Source organism: Phaenicophaeus curvirostris, chromosome 29 (genome assembly GCF_032191515.1).
Source record: "Phaenicophaeus curvirostris isolate KB17595 chromosome 29, BPBGC_Pcur_1.0, whole genome shotgun sequence".
NCBI lineage: Eukaryota > Metazoa > Chordata > Aves > Cuculiformes > Cuculidae > Phaenicophaeus > Phaenicophaeus curvirostris.
Genome location: NC_091420.1, coordinates 1,410,602 through 1,424,775, shown reverse-complemented (window position 1 = coordinate 1,424,775; position 14,174 = coordinate 1,410,602). Strand labels below are relative to the sequence as shown.

At 60.9% G+C, this 14,174-nt stretch overlaps 3 protein-coding genes across 6 annotated transcripts in view; 2 read left to right on the top strand and 1 right to left on the bottom strand.

The window, feature by feature from the left end:
- Positions 1–14,174, top strand: part of PSMD4 (proteasome 26S subunit ubiquitin receptor, non-ATPase 4) — a 116,169-nt gene that overhangs the window by 72,241 nt on the left and 29,754 nt on the right. The gene's annotated exons all lie outside the window — the stretch shown is intronic.
- VPS72 (vacuolar protein sorting 72 homolog) lies at positions 202–5,221 on the bottom strand. The gene is made up of 6 exons (XM_069878561.1): positions 5,063–5,221; positions 3,422–3,571; positions 2,526–2,634; positions 2,265–2,444; positions 868–1,009; positions 202–688 (listed from the first exon to the last, which is right to left on the bottom strand). Exons 1-6 carry the CDS (start codon positions 5,177–5,179, stop codon positions 298–300), a joined length of 1,089 nt encoding a protein of 362 aa, XP_069734662.1. The 5' UTR covers positions 5,180–5,221; the 3' UTR covers positions 202–297.
- Positions 6,080–14,174, top strand: part of PIP5K1A (phosphatidylinositol-4-phosphate 5-kinase type 1 alpha) — a 29,002-nt gene continuing 20,907 nt past the window's right edge. For 3 of the 4 annotated variants that reach the window (XR_011339256.1, XM_069878651.1, XM_069878649.1), the window contains exons 1-2: positions 6,109–6,176; positions 13,146–13,187. Coding sequence is in view for 3 of the 4 variants with exons in the window: in XM_069878651.1 (XP_069734752.1) it covers positions 6,119–6,176; positions 13,146–13,187 (100 nt within the window). In the remaining variant the exon portion in view is untranslated. Of the gene's footprint in view, positions 6,177–13,145; positions 13,188–14,174 lie in introns of all 4 variants that reach the window. The other variant, XM_069878650.1, reaches the window with a different exon arrangement.

Genomic DNA, 14,174 nt, shown 5'->3' with positions numbered 1-14,174 from the left:
CTCCGGACACGCTCCAGCCCCTCAAGGTCTTTTTTTTGGAGCGAGGGGCCCAAAACTGACCCCCAGGATTTGAGCTGCAGCCTCCCCAGCGCCGAGTCCAGGGGGACGATCCCTTCCCTGCTCCTGCTGGCCACCCCACGGCTGCTCCAAGCCAGGATCCTGGTGGCCTTCTTGGCCACCGCTGGCTCACGTTCAGCACCCTCGTTGTACGCGGAGCGCTCGGATTTATTTTTTTATATATATTAAAAAAAAAACCAAGTGGGAAGGAGATAAATAGAGCAAGGAAGCCTCTCTCACTCAGGCCGTGGGGACGCTCTGCTTGATGATGATCTTCTGGCGCGTGGGGCGGATGCCGGGATCGGGGCCGGAGGGAGCCGAAGCCCCCAGGGTGGCGGAGGCGGTGGCGGCGCTGGGCAGCCCGTGGGCCGTGATGTATTTTTTGTAGGCTTCCCGGATGATTTTGAAGGCGCGGATGTTGGAGTACGGGATGTCGGTGATGGGGTCCCGGTAAACGGCCGGTTTGTGGGTGACGGGGCAGATCTCCCGCACCGGCAGCCGCGGCGGCTTCGATTTGGGAAAGAAACGCTCGAAGGTTTCGTCGTCGCTGAAGGAGATAAAGGTGCGGGAGCACTTCCCGGCAGAAGCTGGAGCCGGGGCCGCTTCAACCTGCTGCGGGTCTTGGTCTAACCTGGAAGAGCAAGGAACCAGAGCTGCTTGATCCGCGCGAGCCGCAGGAGGTGCTGCCCCAAATCCCCTTCTCCCTCGCTGTGCTGGCGCAGAGCCGGGGAGGGATCAAGGTGGGACCCGGGGAGCAGCTCAAGGGGGAAGAAAACCCACTGGGGCCGTGCTGAGGTGACCCCAACCTACCCCTCCACGTCCACGTTCTCCTCTTTTCCTGGCTCCGGGACGAGGGGCATGGTGACGGACCAGTACCGGATCACGGGCCCCACGCACTTGCGCTTCTTCTGCACCTGCTTCTTCTTGTCGGCTTCCAGGCGCTCGTAGTTCTCTGCGAGCGGGGACAAAAGGACAGGGAGGCTCAACACCTGCCCCGCGTTCTTCTTGCGGGGGGCTGAGCCCCTCATTCTGTGCTGTTCAGGGGGATCCGAGCACTCCACTCCGTGCTATTCAGGGGGATCCGAGCCTCTCACTCTGTGCTGTTCTGGGGGTTCCTGAGCCCCTCACTCTGTGCTGTTCTGGGGGGGTCCTGAGCCCCTCACTCTGTGCTGTTCTGGGGGGGTCCTGAGCCCCTCACTCTGTGCTGTTCTGGGGGGGTCCTGAGCCCCTCACTCTGTGCTGTTCTGGGGGGATCCGAGCTTCTCACTCTGTGCTGTTCTAGGGGGATCAGAGCCCCTCACTCCGTGCCTTTCAGGGGGGTCCTGAGCCCCTAACTCTGTGCTATTCAGGGGGCTCTGAGCCTCTCGCTCTGTGCTGTTCTGGGGGGTCCCATCCCCATCACCCACTGTTCTAGGGGTTCCCTCGCCCCTTGCCCTGCGCTGTTCTGGGGTTCCCTCGCCCCTCACTCTGTGCCGTTCTGGGGGTTCCTGAGCCCCTCACTCTTTGCTGTTCAGGGGGGATCCAAGCCCCTCACTCTGTGCTGTTCTGGGGGTTCCTGAGCGCCTCTCTGTGCTGTTCTAGGGGGATCTGAGCCCCTCACTCTGTGCCGTTCTGGGGGGATCCGAGCTCCTCACTCTGTGCTGTTCTGGGGGGTCCTGAGCCCCTCACTCTGTGCTGTTCTGGGGGGATCCGAGCCCCTCACTCCGTGCTATTCAGAGGGATCCGAGCCTCTCACTCTGTGCTGTTCTGGGGGATCCGAGCCCCTCACTCTGTGCCATTCAGGGGGATCCGAGCCCCTCACTCTGTGCTGTTCTGGGGGTTCCTGAGCCCCTCACTCTGTGCCATTCAGGGGGATCCGAGCCCCTCACTCCGTGCCATTCTGGGGGTTCCTGAGCCCCTCACTCTGTGCTGTTCTGGGGGGATCCGAGCTCCTCACTCTGTGCTGTTCTGGGGGGATCCGAGCCCCTCACTCTGTGCTGTTCTGGGGGTTCCTGAGCCTCTCACTCTGTGCTTTTCAGGGGGGTCCCTGAGCCCCTCACTCTGTGCCGTTCCGGGGGGTCCCATCCCCATCACCCACTGTTCTAGGGGTTCCCTTGCCCCTTGCCCTGCGCTGTTCTGGGGTTCCTGAGCCCCTCACTCTGTGCCGTTCTGGGGGTTCCCTCGCCCTTCCGGGGTTCCCGCCCCCCTCAGCCCGCTGCCCAGCTCACCCAGCGAGCGGAGGTTGATCTCCTCGGTGATCTTGGCCTCCTCCAGCAGCTCCTCCTGCGTCAGGGGCCGATCGTAATTGGGGCCGCCCTTCTTCCTCTTGGACTGCACCTGCCGCTCCTGGATGCGCAGGAAGGTTTGGCGCGTGTGCTCTGTCGTCGACTGCCGCATGTGCTTCCGGCCTGCGGCGGGAGGGTGGGGGTCACCGGGAGCCATCCCGGAGGGTCCCCGATCCCGCCCCGGCCCATGCCGCGTTGACTCACTGTCTCCCACGTCATCCTGGAGCTCCACAGGGATGGATTTCACCTCTCGTGGCTTCTGGGAGCCGCTGGGGACATCCGACTTCTTGGGGCGCAGGGACTTGAGGGGCTCCTGCGGGATGGGGCAGAGGATGAGGAGAGAAAATTCATAGAATCATTAGGTTGGCAAAGACATTTGAGATTATTGACTCCAATCATACCCAACCACTAATAAATCCGATCCCCAAGCATCTCCCCACCTCTTAAACACTCTCAGGGATGGGGACACAACCACCTCCCTGGCAGCCGTTCCAGGGTTTGAGAACCCATTCAGTGAAGAAGCTTTTCCTGATGTCCAATCTAAACTTCTTCTCACTTGGGAGAAGAGACCAACACCCACCTCTCTGCAACCTCCTTTTAGGTGGTTCTGGACAGCAACGAGGTCTCCCCTCAGCCTCCTCTTCTCCAGGCTGAACAACTCCAGGTCCCTCAGCCGCTCCTCATAAATCCCTGATCTCCGTTCCCTTCTCTGGACGCGCTCCAGGACCTCAAGGTCTTTTTTGGAGCGAGGGGCCCAAAACTGAACCCAGGATTTGAGGTTTGGCCTCACCAGCGCTGAGCACAGGGGGACAATCCTGGCCCTGCTCCTGCTGGCCACGCTGTCTCTGATCCAAGCCAAGATGCCATTGGCCTTCTTGGCTACCTGGATCACTCCTGGCTCATGTTCAGCCGCTGTCAACCAACACCCTCAGGTCCTTCTCTGCCAGGGACCTTTCCAGCTGCTCTTCCCCAGGCCTGGAGCTGCACAGGGTTGTTGTGTCACAGGATTTGGCACTTGGCCCTGTTAAAACCCCCAGCCACGGCTTTGGCCTCGGTTAAACCTCGGCTTTTCCCACGGATGCCCAGTGCCAGCGCCGCACCCGATAGGCCTTGGTGACGAGGCGGCGGCGTTTGGGCTCGCTCTCGTCCTGGTCGCTGGCTGGTTCCTCGCCCTCATCGATATCGAAGTCCGAGTCCACCTCGTCGTCGCTGTCTGACTGATCGCCCCGGTACTCGTCATCGCCCGACTCCTGCAGGGACAGCGGGGGCTACGTCACCCCGGGGCTCCCCACACCGCGGCCCCCAGCCCCACGGCGGGGGCTTCTCCAATGGTTGCAACCCCCCCAGCTCCTCCCCAGTCGCTGCACCCCGAGAAATCTCACCCAGGGCTCCCCAACTCCCTCCCTGGGAGCCCCAGACACTCCCATCCTCCCCCATCCCACCACCCTGTGCTCCCACCTCCCTCCCTGGGACCCCTATCCAACACAGCCCCACCCCACCCCCACGCAGGACCCCCCGACCTTCCCCTTCAGACCCCCACATACCCCTCCTCTCCCTCCTGGGACCCCCCACAACACCTCCCAGGGCTCCCCATCTCTCCCCCCCTGGACCCTCCCTCCTTCTCCCCCCAGACAGCCCCTTGCAACCAACAACCACTCCCTGGGACCCCTCGGGGCTCCCAATCTCTCCCCCCAGGACCCCAACTCCCCCCTCTGGGTCCCCCCAACATCCTCCTCCTCAAGACGCTCATCAACCCCTCCCCCCCCAGACCCCCCAACCAGCTCCCCCCACACCCAGACCCCCAAGCGCTCTCTGGGGCTCCCATCTCTCCTCTTTGGGAAACCCCCCCCTCCCCTAGGACCCCCCCCCCCACGTGCCCCATACGCTTCCACCCCCAGGACCCCCATTTCTCCCCCAGGGACCCCCCCTTCCCGAGGACCCCAGGATCTCCTAAGACTCTCAACTCCCCACTTCCCCCCCATACACACCCCCAGGCCCCCCAACTCACCTATTCCCTCAGCCCCCTCCCACCACCCAGGCACCCCAGAACCCTCATATCTCCCCCAGTGACCCCCCTCTTCTCCCTGAGGACCCCAATTCCCTCCCCTCAGGACCCTCAACTCCCCCATTTCCCCAGGCCTCCCCCTGCCCCATGCCCCTAGGACCCCCATCTCTCCTCCAGGACATCCCCCCTCCCCCTCCCTGAGAACCCCAGAATCTCCTAAGACTCTCATACACCCCCAGGACCCCCATCTCTCCCCCTAGGGAGCCCCCCACCCCCAGGACCATCATCTCCCCCATTCCCTCAGCCCCCCCAGGCACCCCAGGACCTTCATATCTCCTCCAGTGCCCCCCCTCCCCCCACAACAACCCCAATTCTCCCCCCCAGGACCCCCAACCCCCTCATTTCCCCAGCCCCCCCCCCAACCCACTCTCCCTCCATGACTCCCGCCCAGGCCCCCCGCCCCACTCCCCAAGGACCCCAGGATCTCCTAGGACTCTCAACTCCCCAGTTCCCCCTCATACACCCCCCAGGCCCCTCATATCTCCTCCAGTGCCCCCCCCTCTCCCCCAACAACCCCAATTCTCCCCCCTAGGCCCCCCCCCCAACCCCACTCTCCCTCCATGTCTCCCGTCCAGCACCCCCCCCCCCCCTCCCCGGGCCCCTCACCTCCCCCGTTCCCCCAGCCCCCCCCCCCGGGGCTCCCCGCTCCCCTCAGGCCTCTCCCCGCGCCCCGTACCTCGTTGAAGCCGCCGTAGGTGGTCTGGTAGAACTCATCCTCCTCCTCGGCCTCGAGCAGCCCCGACAGGCGGTTCCCGGCCGTTCGCCGCGGGGCTCGCCCCTCCGCCAGGCTCATGGCGCCGGCTCGGCGCTCGACTCGCCGCCCTGCCCGCTCCGCCCCGGCCTTCCGCGCCGCGCCGCGCCGCCAGGCAGCGCCGAACGAGCGCCGAGCGGGAGATCGCGGCGGGCGCCCCCCAGCGGCGGGAGGGGGCGCTGCCGGGGCGGGGGAGCCGCGCGGGGCGGGGGCGTGGTCAATTTGGGGGCGTGGCCAACGACAGCTCCGTAATATCAGATGGGCGGGGCTAGAAGGAGGGGGCGTGGCCAAAGTAGGCGCCATCCCAAACCAAGGGGGCGTTGAGAAGGGGCGTGGTCAACAGAAGGGGGCGTGGCCAACGAGGCCCGTGACGTCACGGCAGCAATGACGTCACTGCGCGACGGCGTGGGATGAGCGTGACGTCGCCAGGTTGTGATGTCACCGGCTCCCTCTCCATGCCGCTCCTCCCCCCGCCCCGCCACACCGAGCCTCCTGGGGAGGGGATTATTTTAAAATGACGTCACGGGACGGCCACGTCACGCAGGTGGGAAGGGAATTAGGAAAATGACGTCACGTGCCCTCCTCCCCCGCCCCGGCTTTGTTTTGGTCTTTGCTCCCTGAGGGGCTCTCACCCCCCCCTCCCCCCGCCCCCGATTGGTACGGTCCGGGGCCTGAGGGGCGGTGCAGAGGGGGGCGTGTGGGCGGGGCCAACGGGGAGGGGGGCGGGGCCAACCGGATGCGTGACCAATCGGGGCGGCGCTGAGGCGAGGGAGGGGGCGTGTCCAACCACGAGGGGCGGAGCAGGAGGGGAGAGGCGGGGAGTGACCAATCGGGACGCGGCGGGGGCCTTGGGGGGCGGGGCCAATGAGCTGGTGGCCAATTGGGGGCGGGGCCTAGCGGAGGGGCGGGACCTGACGGGGCGCGAAGTGGTGGTGGGGGGGGGGAGGAGGAGGAGGAGGAGGAGGAGGGAAGCGCTCCAAGATGGCGGCGGCGGGCCCCGAGTCGGGGGGCAGCAGCGGCAGCAGCGGCGGTTTGGCCGGTATGGGGGGTCGGGGGGTTGGTCTGTGAGCCTTAAGGGGGGGCTCTGTGGGGCTGGAGGGGAAGCTCTGTGGGGCGGAGGAGTCTGGGGGCTCTGTGGGGCTGAGGGGGGGCTCTGTGGTGGGGTGTGGGGCTCGAGGAGGGAGCCCTTTAGGGCTGAGGGGGGCCCTTTAGGGCTGAGGGGGGCCCTTTAGGGGTGTGTGGGTGCCCCCGTGGGGCTGAGGGGGGCTCTTTGGGGGTGTGTGGGGGCTGTGGGGCCTGGGGGGCTGAGGGGGGGCTCTGTGGTGGGGTGTGGGGCTCGAGGGGGGGGCCCTTTAGGGCTGAGGGGGCCTCTTGGGGGTGCGTGGGAGCTCTTTGGGGGTGTATGGGTGCCCCCGTAGGGCTGAGGGGGGGCTCTTTGGGGGTGTGTGGGGCCTATGGGGCTAAGGGGGGCTCTTTAGGGGTGTGTGGGAGCTCTTTGGGGGTGTGGGGGGCCTGTGGGGCTAAGGGGGGGGCTCTTTGGGGGTGCGTGGGAGGGCCTGTGAGACTGAGGGGGGCTCTTTGGGGGTGTGTGTAGGGCCCTGTGAGGCGGAGAGAGGGGCCCTGTGGGGCTGGGGGGGGTCCTTTGGGGGTGTGTGGGGAGTAGCAATATGCGGTGTGTCTAGGGAGTTGGAGCCGTGGGGCTGAGGGGTCTCTCTGGGGCGTGTGGGGCTGAGAGGGGCTCTTTGGGGGCGCAGGGAGACTAAGGCTGGGGGGGACACCTGTGGGGCTGAGGGGGCGCTTTTCCAGGGTGTATGGGGTGCAGGGGTTGGGGCTGGGGGAGGCGGTGGGGTCCATGGGGCTGGGGGGGAATGGAAGGGCGTGGAGTCTGGGCTGGGCCCCGCGTGGGGCTGGAGAAAGGGCTGGGGGTGAGTTTTGGGAGGTCGGTTGTGTGCTGTGGGGCAGCAGTGTGGAGTACAGCTAGGGGGGAGGATGGGCTGAGCCCCGAGTTGAGGGGCTCTCTGGGGCGGCCCCTGGGGCTGAGCTGGGGCTGAGGGAGGCGGGTGTGTGATTGCCCTTTTCCTCGGGGGTGGCTGTGGGTGTGTGGCAAGAACCCCCAGGCGCGAACAGGGGCTTGAGGGGTGAACCCCCGCTCTGGGAGATGAGCTGGAGGGGGTGGAGGCTGGAGGTTGGGTTCTGTTGCGATGGCCAGAGGAGGCGTTGATGCCAGAGGAAACGTGGCTGCTGTTCCCTGCTGTTCCTGAAGCCGTGGGTCGCGAGTAGCAGGGGGTCTGGGAGCCCTGGAGTCAAGTTGTGGGGTGGGGGGGTGCCAGAATCCCCTTCCCTTCCTAGGGAGGCGAGCATCTCTGCTCCCTGCATGGTGGTGGAGAGGCTGCAGGCGGCTGAGGAGCCATTTGGCACCTGTGGGAGGCAAGATCTTGTGGGATGTAAACATCTCCCGGCTGGATCCTTTCTGGTGACTCGAGCTGGAGAGCCCAGAGGAAGGGCCTGGAGTCCTGAGGGCTGAGACTTTCCTTACTCTGCTGATTTAGAACCCGGAACGTGCAGAGTTGGAACTGTGCACTGTCCTCATCCCTTCAGGGGGGTGGGAATGAGGTCTGGGATAAAATAGGGTGCTTTGGGTTCTTACACCCATGGTTTTGCCTCCTCGTGGCGTTTCTGGGGGAGTCGGGAGCTCCATTCCCCTTTCCACAGGCCCCAAACCACCTCCCGCACGCTTGTTTGCGGCTGGAAACCAGCATGACTTTCTCAAAGCCTTGAAATTTGCATTTGGCCGGACCCAGCCCTCATTCCTGAGCCTCTCCAGGTTGTTATTGATGGCGATGCCGTGTGCTGAAGGTTCCCCAGTCGCCGCACTCGTCACGCACACCACAGCAGGGGGAGAAGAACCTGCCGTGAGGACTTGTGGCTCTGCCCCACATCTCTGTTTAGGGCTGGATCACGACGCACCGTCGTAGGAGACATTAACTTAATTACTGTTGCAGCGCTGATGAAGCATGGTCTGGCGGGGGTGTCTGCCTCTGCTCGATTTTCTGGCTGTGTAGCCGCGTCCTTCGGGCGGTTGTGGAGGCAAACATCCGACGTTCCAGCTTTGTCGTTGCTCACTGCGTGAGCAGGCTCGGGGAAGTCATTCCCGTTGGTCTGACAGAGCCAGTTTGGCGAGGATGAGGAGGGTGCTTCAGTCTTTGTTGGCTGTGGCAGCCACAGGGCCTCGGTTTGGGGCTGAGCTGCCAGGAGCCAGACCTTGGTGTCTTTTCCTTGCATGCTTTCCTTGGGATCACGATCTTCCCTGTGCTTTCTCATCTCTCGTGCTGAGAAGAAGCCGGCTTGGGAAGGCTGGAAGGGTTTGAGAGCGTTACTTAAGAGAAAATATGCGAGTACCGGAGTAAATCTCTGCTCGCTTCCCTTCCCGGTAGGATAATGGCCATTGTTTGCTTCTCCGGCTGGCGTTATTAGCTTAACGTGCCTTTCCCACAGGATTTGAATCCTGGTTGTGACAGAGCCTCGGCCGTGTGACGTTGTGCGGTGGGTGACGTGCGGTCACCTCGGCTGATCCCTGACGGCGCAGGCTTTAAACCTCGGATCCCAGCGGCTGTGGGGCTCTCTGGGTGGTGTCTGGGCTTCAGCAGGACCTGGTTCCCCTGTGGCTTCCAGAGAGGACGGGTCGAGCTGTGAGCCGAGGAGAGCAAACCTGAAATGGGTGCTGGGAGGACTCTGGTGCTGGACAAGCAGCTGGTTGTCGTTTTGGACAGGTTTTGCTTTGCTCCAGGGTGACCATTGAACCCCCTCGAGCCCTGCCAGGGCTTTTTGGGATGGTGACCCAGAGGTGCCGCCTGCCCTGGGAGCTGTTCCTCTGTGTCATCGTCTCTGGCATCATCTGTTGTAGATAAAGGAGATGTAGGTGGCTTTGGAATCCTTCCCAGGCCACTTGGGCAGCGAATTCCCCCCTCCCTATCTCAAAGGGTGTTTAACTCCTGGGGGAAACTCCTGCAGAGGTTTTTCTCATTTTTCTCATTTTCCTTTGAAGCAGAATCTGCCAGAAACGGCTCATGTGGGGTTGTAGTTGTTTGCTCCTGTGTGCCTTGGGTGCCGGCTACTTGAGAATGCTGGGTCTGAGAGAGCTGGGAGTTCATTGTTGCCTTAGCTTTGAGCCCCTCCCTGGAGCCAACAGACAAAGGAGAGGCTCTCAGAACAGCTCCATCCCTTCTGGGGACAGGGAAGTCATCCTGACACGCATCAGACCAGAGCTGGAGGCGACTCCAGACTGCTGAGCCCTGAGTGTGTGTGAAACATCCAGAAAGGCTCACTCTCCATCCCATATTCATAGAATCACGGAATGGTTTGGGTTGGAAGGGACCTCAGAGCCCATCCAGTCCCACCCCTGCCATGCGCAGGGACACCTCCCGCTGCATCAGGGGCTCCAAGCCCCATCCAACCTGGCCTTGAACCCCTCCAGGGATGGAGAAACCTGGGCCAGGGCCTCCCAAACCCTCGCAGCAAAACATTTCTCCCTAAGATCTCATCTCAATCTCCCCTCTTGCAGCTCAAAACTGTCCCCGTAGTCCTGTCCCTGCGCTCCCTGATCAAGAGCCCCTCCCCAGCTTTCCTGTAGGTGAAAGAGGGACAATGCTTTCCCGATTCCACCTCGCAGAGACTGAGTGTGCGAGCAGGAAGGTGAGTTCGTTAAATAGGAACATCTGAAAAGCTCTTCATCCTCAAGCTGGAAACAGGACTGGCGAGTGACTCCAAGCCCCAGCTCCGTTATAAACATCTTCCTCTTCCCAGCCCTTCTCTGTGGGAGCTCTGGGTGCCACAGGTTCCTGTCGCAGCTGGGCCTGTCACCCTAACTCCTGCTGTTCCTTTGGTGCCGTGGGAGTTATATCTGTATGCGATGCCACCTCAGTGAGGGGCCAGGCCTCTTCTTCTCAAGATGGAAAGGGTGACCGTAAGAATGGATCCCAGTCATCTAAATCAGTGGAAACCGAGTTTGGAGCACCTCCCATCCAAGGACAGGCTGAGAGAGTTGGGGTTGTTCAGGCTGGAGAAGAGAAGGCTTCAGGGAGACCTTACAGTGACCTGAAGGTGCTACAAGAATGCTGGGGAGGGACTTTATAAAGTGGGGGTGATAGGACAAGGGAGAATGGCTTTAAGTTGGCGAGGGGCAGATTTAGACTTAGGCATGGGAGGAATTTCTTCACGACGAGGGTGGGGAGGCCCTGGAACAGGTTGCCCAGGGAAGTCGTGGCTGCCCCATCCCTGGAGGGGTTCAAGGCCAGGTTGGATGGGGCTTGGAGCCCCTGATCCAGTGGGAGGTGTCCCTGCCCATCGCGCAGGGGTTGGAATTAGATGATCTTTGAGGTCCCTTCTATCCCAAACCATTCTATAATTCTACGAATAGAAACCTTGTCTGTCGAGGAGAGCTGAACTGGGAAAGCGTCCACTGGAAAGCGAGTGAGAACTGTGTGGTTTTGGGGGGCCCCTGGTGACCTCGAGCACCATTTCCTGAATTGTGACTGCATTTCCCTTTGGAAAGTAAAAGCTGCGCCTCCTCCCTCCAGCCGCACCGGGTGGTGTTGGCGGGGCTGCTCGGTGTCTGGTTTTCCTCCCCACTGTCTTGCTTGAGGGGTCAAAAAGCCTTTTGTGAGACAGAGGGGCATTAATGCTGCTTCCCACTGCTTACCCAGAGCTTCCTTCTCCAGAGCGGCGCTTCCTTTCCCCGAAACAAAGCATCAGAATTGTTCTTGTCCTTTCTTGATTACTCTGCAATCACAGTGATTAATAGGATCCTGCCGCATCCCAGCGGACTCTGCCTTGTTTAAGAAGCTGAGCGGTCCCAGGGCAGGTGGATACGTTCTGTCTGACCTGAATCCTCATCTTCTGGGAGAGGATTGCTGATCTTCCCCCCCGTTAAGGCAAAAGTGCAGCAGGTGGGATGCGAATCCCAGTTTCCATGATCCTTTGGCTGGGATGGGGGCTGCTGGCACGCTCCCCTGGGGAAAAGGAATGCTCGGAGCAGTTATTATTTGATTTGTAGCCCCAGCGTAGATCCTGTAAAGCTTGCCTTTCAATGGACTGACCCCCTGGAAAACCTGGATGAGTTGCTGCTTTTGGGTTGGTTTTATTGATTTCCAGACGTAATTCCTGGCCTCAGTGCTCTCGTGGGCACTTGGAAAATGCTGGTAATGATGTGCATGGAAACCGGTTCTTCGTCCCACCCAGTGGGGCCTGGCTGAGCTGGAGAGGGGCCTGTGTAAACCTCATGAGATTTATCAAGGCCAAGTGCGAGGTCCTACACGGGGATCAGGGCGATCCCAAGCACAAATCCAGGCTGGGGGGAGAATGGATTGGGAGCAGCCCTGAGGAGAAGAGTTTGGGGTGCTGCAGGGGTTGAAGCTCCACAGGAGCTGGCAACGTGTGCTTGGAGCCCAGAAATCACCTGTCCTGGGCTGCATCCAAAGCCATGGGACCAGGAGGGCCAGAGAGGGGATTCTGTCCCTCTGCTCCGCTCTGAGGAGACCCCATCTGGAGCCTGTGTCCAGTTCTGGAGTCCTCAGCACGGGAAGGATGTGGATCTGTTGGAGGCCACGGAGATGATGCGAGGGCTGGAGCACCTCTTCTATGAGGCCAGGCTGGGAGAGTTGGGGTTGTTGAGCCTGGAGAAGAGAAGGCTCTAGGGAGACCTTAGAGCAGCTTCCAGTGCTGAAAGGGGCTCCAGGAAAGCTGGGGAGGGGCTCTGGATCAGGGAGGGCAGGGATAGGATGAGGGGAATTTTTCTGAGCCGCAAGAGGGGAGATTGAGAGAGATCTTGGGAAGAAATGTTTTTACTGTTGAGGATGCGGAGGCCCTGGCCCAGGTTGCCCAGAGCAGTGGTGGCTGCCCCGTCCCTGGAGGGGTTTAAGGCCAGGTTAGATGGGGCTTGGAGCCCCTGATGCAGTGGGAGGTGTCCCTGCCCATGGCAGGGGTGGGACTGGATAGGCTCTGAGTTTCATTCCAACCCATTCCATGGTTCTGTCCCGCTCTCCTGTGTTCACAACAGGCTGTGTTTCTCTGTACCAGGGTGTGCTGTCTCCCCAGGGAGTGCGTGGTCGTTTCTGGTGAGGGGAGGTGAGAAAAGGTTTACGATTTCTGCAGGGCAGCAAGCAGTGTCCAGATAACGTTACCGAGATTGCGTCTCCGCTGGCATTCCCTGGGTCTTTTCCCAGTGCGTCACCTGCTTGCTTTTATGTGCACGTCAGCGCTATCCAGTGACTTCCCGGAGCACCCCGTCCCGCGCCTCCATCACCACGCTGGGAAAGCAAGGGAGAGGGAGGAGGATGTACTAATCTGGGGCTGTAAAATCCATCATGGGCAGCTGCCCCTGGCTAACGGCAGTGGGAGATAACCCTGGAGAGGCACCTCTGATGGGCGAGAGCTCGTTAGCGAGGAACCGAATCCACCAGCAGTCTTGGCTTTGGTGCTGTTGGATTGATGTCCTTAACGTATCAACCAAACCTCTTGATGCAGAGAATGTCGCAATCCTTACTCACTGCTCGGCCTTCAGGCTGGGATCGAATGTTCCAAGGGTTTTATCTCCCTCTGGAGAGCCCCGTGCAGCGCTGGTAGAGGTTGCTGTGTAGCCTCATGGATTTCCTTCCATCTCGAACTGCTGGGATCAAGAGCGTTGGCTCTGACTATTTGGTCAGGCCAAACTACAGTTTTCCATCAGAGGTTCCTGACTTAAAATATTCAGGCTGACTTAAAATATTCAGGCTGTTCTCTTGTGGAGCTGCAGCAGAGGATTGGACCGTGCACTAGAGGTGCTGTGCTCAGGAGCACTCTGCTCCCAAAGTTCATCCCTTTCTTTCCTGTACAAGTGGGAAGAGGATTTCTTGTGTCTTCAACTTTCTCGGGGGAACTTATCAAATGTTTGAATATATTGCAAAACATTCAGGTGGCTGAAGTATCCGCTTGCCCCCACAACCCTGTAACTTTTCTGTTTTTCCTCGTTTAGATCTCAGCTTTTTGTGCTGCTCAGTGGTGTCATTTCGAAGAGGTAGAAGTATTGCATATTTGTGCTTGAAACAAAGCATGGTTTTTTCCTCCCAGTAACCAGCGGCGTGGTGCCGCATCCCGTAACCGCGTGAGCTGTGGGGATTGACCAGACCCCAGCGGCGCGAAGCTGCATCCTGTAACCGCCTGGGCTTTGAGGATTGACAAACCTTGGAGGGTGTTTTCCCCCTAAATTGGCCGCTGCTGTCCTACCAAAGCTGCTGTGGTTGGAGTGTTGTGTAAGCGCCCTCCTGACACCCAAACGGCTCCCCGCATCCCTCTGCGCACCAGCGGGATTGTTCCAGCGGGGCTTTTCTGCTTCGCTTTTTGCCTGCTTTGCACTCTGACAAAAAGCAATCCCGCTGCCGCTCCCGTTTGCAGCCGCGGCCTTGGATTAGCGGGGACTGGGCCCAAGGGACTTTTAGGAGAGATTTGCAGGCAGAGAAGAAAATGTGTGCTGGGATTTCTCTGCGGACAGTGGCTTGGACGTGTCCGTGGAGTCTGCAAGGTACCACTTGCCCTCCAGGGAAGGTTTGGTGGGTCCACGATTTGGTCTCGTGTGCTCTGGCTGATGGTGCCACTGCCTGCAGGCGCAAGCCAGGCGAGGAAGGTGAAAACGTCCATTTTTGAGCACTGAGAGGACCCGTTTGGGTGAAACCCAGCTGCCTCTCTCATTGTTTGGCTGGGATGACCCTGGGAGTGGGAGGAAGGGCGGTGCATGCGGTGTGGTGTGTCCTGGCACTCGCCTTGCCCTGCTCCGACGCCAGAACGCTGAGCTTGACGCTGCGTTTGGGTGTGCTAACGTTTTCACTTTATATTTTTGTCCCTAACACGAGGCGCAGGCAGAATCTGCCTGAGCAGCTCGGGGTAAAAATAGAGTGAGGCGGGTGCTGATCCAGGCTCTGCCAAATTGGTGTCCGAGCGTGGATTGGAGCCGAGCGCCTTGTTACACGCTCTTTCCAGGGGAGGATTTGTCTGAACTGTTGGACCA

Bases quoted from the DNA above. Each gene is read 5' to 3' on its own strand.
- VPS72 (XM_069878561.1), bottom strand. From the start codon at position 5,179: ATGAGCCTGGCGGAGGGGCGAGCCCCGCGGCGAACGGCCGGGAACCGC. The intron at 2,445-2,525 runs GTGAGTCAACGC...CTCCCGCCGCAG, and splicing joins CCAGGATGACGTGGGAGACA to GCCGGAAGCACATGCGGCAG. The intron at 1,010-2,264 runs GTGAGCTGGGCA...CCCCGCTCGCAG, and splicing joins GATCAACCTCCGCTCGCTGG to AGAACTACGAGCGCCTGGAA.